We start from the raw sequence: 6,000 nt of genomic DNA on the forward strand, positions 1-6,000 counted from the left end.
TTATTGGCACTTACCTCAGGAATCCCTATCATATATGAGTTTAATACGTATTCTTTGGTCCTCTTTGAACCTGAAAACGAGGTATCTATTTCTTTAAACACAAATCCCGTTGCCATATATTTACACTTAGACTATAGCCCATCCCTTTTATTTGCCACTTTCAATACTCTACTTACATCTGTGGCTCAGCTCGAATCCCTCAGCGTCGACTCTTCCCCAATCACCCAGTTTTCCTTCTGTTTGCCTTCATTCCATGGGGGTACCTGCAGGTACCGGACAGGAATTTCTTCAAAGGGGCACCTGATGACTGATTCTTTCCACACATGTGTATTTCACACCACTCTCCACAGGAAGCTCCACGATCTTCTGGCTAATGGCGTAAATCGCTGATAGTCCAAGAGTCTAGATCTGGTCCTAGGTAGCTGATCTTGAACCATCTGCACCACTACCAAAATGTGCCGGAAAACCTTGAAGCGTATCTCGTATGCAGAATGGAATTGCCATAATAAAAGATTTCAGACCCAAATAACCGGACAGTCAAAGAATTTGGCAAAGCACTACTTTGTTAGCTCAATGAAGCAGGGAAATCTGGTAACCATACAAGATGATACTCTTACACTTGCACTCTTACACACACACACACACTTTTACACACACACTCTTGCACACACTCTGTTACGGGATTACACCTTAAGTATTTTTATATTGTTCCTGTGTCATTGTGTCTTCCCTTTATGATGTCACTTTACTCTCGGTGGTTCACACTTACAGCTCTTCCATGTCCAATGGAATATGCAGACATCCTTCAACCACGCCAGTGTGAGGGTACATTTTATACAGTTGTCTGAGTGCATAACCTCTCACATATCTTCAGTGCGGTATTGGGATGATACCTGGTGCCATGCACAGAGTCTTCTTGCTTTGCTTCCAGTATATAACACAGCTGAGGGGGTGGGGTACTAGAGGTGATGTCATCTGCTCCTCTACAAGGTCTAAACCGATTAAAAAAAAAAAAAGAAAACTATATGGCAAATGGGCCTTCATGCACACATGCTTCCCTTCTTTTAAAATCCTTAAAGCTGTGCAACATACTCATTTCCTTAACCACAAGTAAGGAAGTCCCATGAGTCTCCTTACTCTTGTTAGTAATATATTTTTTTCATAGAGTTGCAAACCATTGGACCATCTACAGCAAACAAGTTGTTAACAAGAAAGGCGCTGAAAGTTTGCTGAGGTGCATGTGTAACCATGTTACCAAATCGCCTGATTTCAGAAAGGTCCAGAGAAGGGCAAGTACCTTAAAAGATCATGCACCAAAGACCTCAAATAATCAATGTTACTGCAAACAAATTGAAATGCTTTTTGTAGACACGGTTGAAATGTTTGACATGGAACCTTTGTGACATGTTCTGGAATCTGACCCTGTCAAGGCGGGATAAGGACCCCTCTCACCCAGGGCAGGAAGCCTACGATGGGGTTTCCCAGGGCCAGTCTTGACCCATAGGCGGGTGTGAGAGGTGGGCCTGGAAGAAATGATCGAATACCATGGACTCTTGCTCCATGCTTGTGAGCATAATGCTTGCCAGCGTTCTTTCTTTTCTTCCGCCGGACTATGTGTGCCAGCAGCCCTAGCGGTGGAGACCTGAACAGAAAGATAGGTGACTGGCAGCTGAAAGGCTCAGGAATGCTGTGCATGTTCCACCTGCAATACAGAAGCTCAGGCTGAAAAAAACACTAAACTCCAGAAATGACTTTAATTTACGGTGGATGCCACTTCTATATTCTAGCAGACCTGAGGGTGAAAAGGAGGGTGAGCTAAAGGCCAGTCATGTGTAACACTGACTGCAATGCAGCGACCAGAGGTTGGCCCGGGAAGCCAATGGCAAAGGGAAGGGGGAATAAGAAAGGGACAGGGAGAACAAGTTTGGGTTGTTCGGGTGAGTTCATTGGAGGAGGATGAAGAAACCAGGCGGAGGAAGGCCGGCGCAGGTGCACATTTAGATTTGTCAAGTTTGTGTGCACCATGAGGTATTGGTTGCTGAGAAAAAGTGGTACATGGGGGTGTGTCTGTGCCAAGAGTGAGGGAGATTTAGGGATAGTATTGGGGTGTGATGGAGAGTGGTTGAGAAGGGTGAATGTGTAGACATTGTGGGTGCAGTGGGAGGAGTGTGGTGGAGTGTAGGAGTAGAGTAGAAGGAATGGGGAGGAGAGGAGAGTGGAGTGGAAAATAGCGGAGTGAGCAAAGTGAAGAGAAAGGTAGAGTGTAAAATCAGGGGAGTTAGGCAGTAGAGTAAGAGGAACATTGGAGGGAAAGACGTAGGGGTGTACCGAACTTCGGCTTCGAGTAAGTATTCATCAGAATTCTTGCTGAAAAAAAGCTATTCGGCTCCGGCCGAATCGTTTTTTGCTATTCGGCTGTTGCCGAATACTTTGACATTCTCACTTGAATACAATGCATCATGAACTCAGAAAGGCAAATGTAGAATTAGGAGAGACAAATTGCTATCACACAGCTGAAAAATATCTTCTATTGTAATCTGCTCTTTGGGGCATGTTTTGTTACAGATTCTTAGACAAAAAAGGTGCTTATCTTTTATTCTTGGCCTGCAACAATACAGGAACATTTTTTTCTTTTGGCGAATGTTTATATGCAATGTGCACTTTTTTCAGTTGGAAAAAGCAAACTGAAAGAAATGTTCCTGTCAAGTCACTTCCCATTGCGTACGTTATAGTCCCCACTTTATAGTACGTTATATGTACGTTATAGTCCTGAGTTTAACATTATCTGATATTTTATCTGGAATTATAAGTTGCATATGTTTGTGTGTTGGCGAGAAAGAGTGGATAGGATAAGTGAGAAGTGAGCAGCATTTGTTTGGGTGGAGTGAATAGTTGTCAGATGGAGTTCATGCATTTCAGATTGCCTCTTGACTTGTGTCCTGCTTGAGCCGACATGAATCATTTTATACATTTCTATGTGAGCTGCAAAGAAGTTTCGAAACTCGACCGAATCGACTTTGCAACTGGATAGAGAATGCAATGCATTTGATTCACAAAGGCAGTCCTTTTGCATTTGTGAAGCCTCCTACTTTAACTGGCAATGAATGTGCAACAATCTTCTGTACATGTGGTCCCTTCATTTTGGTTATATCTGCTTTATTTCTGTCTTTTATACTTTAAATAAGGATGCTACATGAATTATACGCAATTATAGTGCGTAGAGCGGGCGGAACGGGTGAATTATGTGGATGGATTGGATGACTGTAGAGCGGACGAGTGCTTACAGCAGATGAGTGCATAGAGTGGATGAGTGCGTAGAGCGGATGAGTGCGTAGAGCCATATAGTGCGACGGAACGGGTGACGTATGTGGACGGAACGGGTGACGTATGTGGATGCAACGGGTGACGTATGTGGATGGTACTGGTGTAATATGTGAAAGATGCCAGGAAGTATATGGATGGTACGGGTGAAATACGTGGATGGAGTGCTTAAAACAACTTAGAATACACGGAACGGATTTGAATACATGGAACATATTTGAATACATGGAACTGATTCGAGGGCGTGGAGCGGACTGGAGGGCGTGGAGCGGACCGAAATGCATGGAACGGATTTGAACGCATAGAATTTGCGCGACTTACATGGAATAGTTTGGAGTGCACTGAACGTTTGAAAGAACATGTAACCCATCATATTACATCACCACGCTTACTCTCTTCTTCACACCACCACTCAACTAGAACACAGAGATACTATGACACCATTCGGTATAGCTGTTATCATACCAACATCTGCTTCATATTCCCCATCACTCTAACTAAACACTGCTGGTTACACACCCCCCAGCCAGGCGTTCTCCTCAGGCTTAACGCAGCCACAATCGGTCTGGATAAATCCTTCCAGAACGAACACATACTCTTTATCTCTCAACCACCACACCTACCGCTAAGAAGCAGCTATTACATGAATGCCACACCAGCTGCACACATATCCGGTGCACACACACACCTTTGACTCTCTCTACTGACTTCAACTTCGGTACCCAAGGGCGTTCAGACCATACCAATGGTATATAAGGCGCTATATAAATGCAAAGTAACATAACATAACAATGAAGAGAAATAAAAGTATAGAATGCATTTAAAATGGTACTTTATTTGTTTTTTTAAATAAGTGTTTTTTTAAAGTTTGGAACATGATTTATTAAATAAAGCAACTATTTGGCTTCATATTCGGCTTTGGCCGAATAGTTGACAAACTATTCGGTATTCGGCCGAATACTAGAAGCGGGAGTGTGAGGGAGGTGAGAGTGGGAGAAATGGGAGAGTGGGCAGGAGGGGGAACGGAGAAAGAGAGCAGCTAAGGTGCTAGGTTGACAAGTAAAATGGTGTGGAAGAAAAGGGCGAGTGGATCCTGGTGATTTGGAATGCACTTAACCCAAGATTACTGGCTACAGTTGTGACCCTTGGGTAGGAAACACCTAGGGATTCCCAGATGGAGTTGGAGAAGGTGATTGCCTTTATACCATCACAACCAGCAAGTCAGAATTCTATATAAGGGTTACCAATCCCTAGCACCAATCTTGGGGTCTATGGAATGAAAGGTCCACAGGAGACTAGAGATGGCGGCCCGTAGTGAGCCGCTCTACAGAAATTTCAATAACAACCATTGAATAGAAGCATCTCTTTGAGTTGGTGTTTTCTTAATGCCAATTGTGACCGTCTTTTAAACTAATCACTTGCTGGAAAAGCATTAATATGTGTACATCACTTTTGCGCAAGAATCCAGTTTGCAATCTGATCTGGAATAGCAGTTTCTACTTTCTTTTTTGTTGTAACATAGATCATCAAGCTGCTGTTCGTGAAGTTGAGAGGGAACATAAAGAAGAAATAAAGAAAACGCAGGTAAGTTTATTTGATGCTAAGTGTTACGCTGTCTTTTAACTTGCACTTCAGTATGCACTAGCAAGCATTGCTCTTCTCCCAGATTGCAGGACAAGTACAGTGTAGTATGAAGTTGTTATTTTATTAAGTGCCAGTGGGACCATTTTAGAAGCCTCTTGGCACAGGAGGGGAGCAGCAGGTGCTAATACTACCGGTGAGTTCTTCCTTTAGAACAGTGGATCTTGCAGTTGGGTTGCTTGTGGCGGAATGACTGAAGTGATGTAGAGTTTTGCAGAGCAGGCTCCTCAAAGCTTGAGTTAATGTGAGCTTATGAGGGGCACATGCAGGTGTTCAGCTGCAGTGTGTGCAGTGTAAGGAGGCGGAAACATGCTTGGCAAATTAGTGGGCAAGGATACTACAAGGATTCTGGATGCCTGATGTTTATCAGTCATGGGAATTCAAGGTATTCTTTATTTACTCCTTTGCTGATGATTTGGCGGTCATGGTTTCAAGTGGTCCAACCATCCTTGGCGCAGCCTAAACCTGAGCAAAGGTTATGGTGTACTTTCTGTTGTGCAGGTTGTGTGTTGAGAGGACCCACATGAGCATAACCTACAAATCCTTTGACATGTAATCATCGCATCCAGGCACAACGCCAAAATAATTACTTCAGTAAGGCTCTGAAATGGTTAAAATTGCCAAAGGCCTGCACTTTGTGTTTGACAATTGGGCCATACGGTTTAGCTACTCCCTAATGAATGTGGCATGATATTCTTGGGTCCATATGCCACCACTTATAAAATAATGGACTAGATGGCATGTATAATCTATGCCAGTCTACTAGTGTGTGACGGTGAAAAAGTGTAAATCTGATTCATTCTTATATAAACCCTCCAAAAAGTGTCTCCCTCACTTGCTCAAGAAAATTAGTAAACTATCGAACTCTTACTCCTGAGACAATGTGGACTCCATCAAGTATAACATCTCCTGCTTACAAGAATAGGCCGAGGTCATGCTTTAAAGCTAATTACCCACCACTGAAACACTGAGGTCTCTCCTAAAACATGGATTTTCTCAAGAACTGATGACAAACGTGAAAACATCCAAAGCTTCCCA

At 43.2% G+C, this 6,000-nt stretch overlaps 1 protein-coding gene across 1 annotated transcript in view; it reads left to right on the forward strand.

Annotated features, from left to right (window-relative positions):
• Positions 1-5,475, forward strand: part of LOC138467243 (formin-2-like) — a 235,273-nt gene extending 229,798 nt beyond the window's left edge. Inside the window, exons 4-5 of the mRNA XM_069607270.1 lie at positions 4,844-4,905; positions 5,464-5,475. Of these exons, the coding sequence (XP_069463371.1) occupies positions 4,844-4,905; positions 5,464-5,475 (74 nt within the window). The remainder of the gene's footprint in view (positions 1-4,843; positions 4,906-5,463) is intronic.
• The last annotated feature ends 525 nt before the right edge of the window (positions 5,476-6,000 follow it).

The sequence above is a fragment of the Ambystoma mexicanum genome, chromosome 4q (assembly GCF_040938575.1).
Source record: "Ambystoma mexicanum isolate Mex_15411 chromosome 4q, UKY_AmexF1_1, whole genome shotgun sequence".
Lineage (NCBI taxonomy): Eukaryota > Metazoa > Chordata > Amphibia > Caudata > Ambystomatidae > Ambystoma > Ambystoma mexicanum.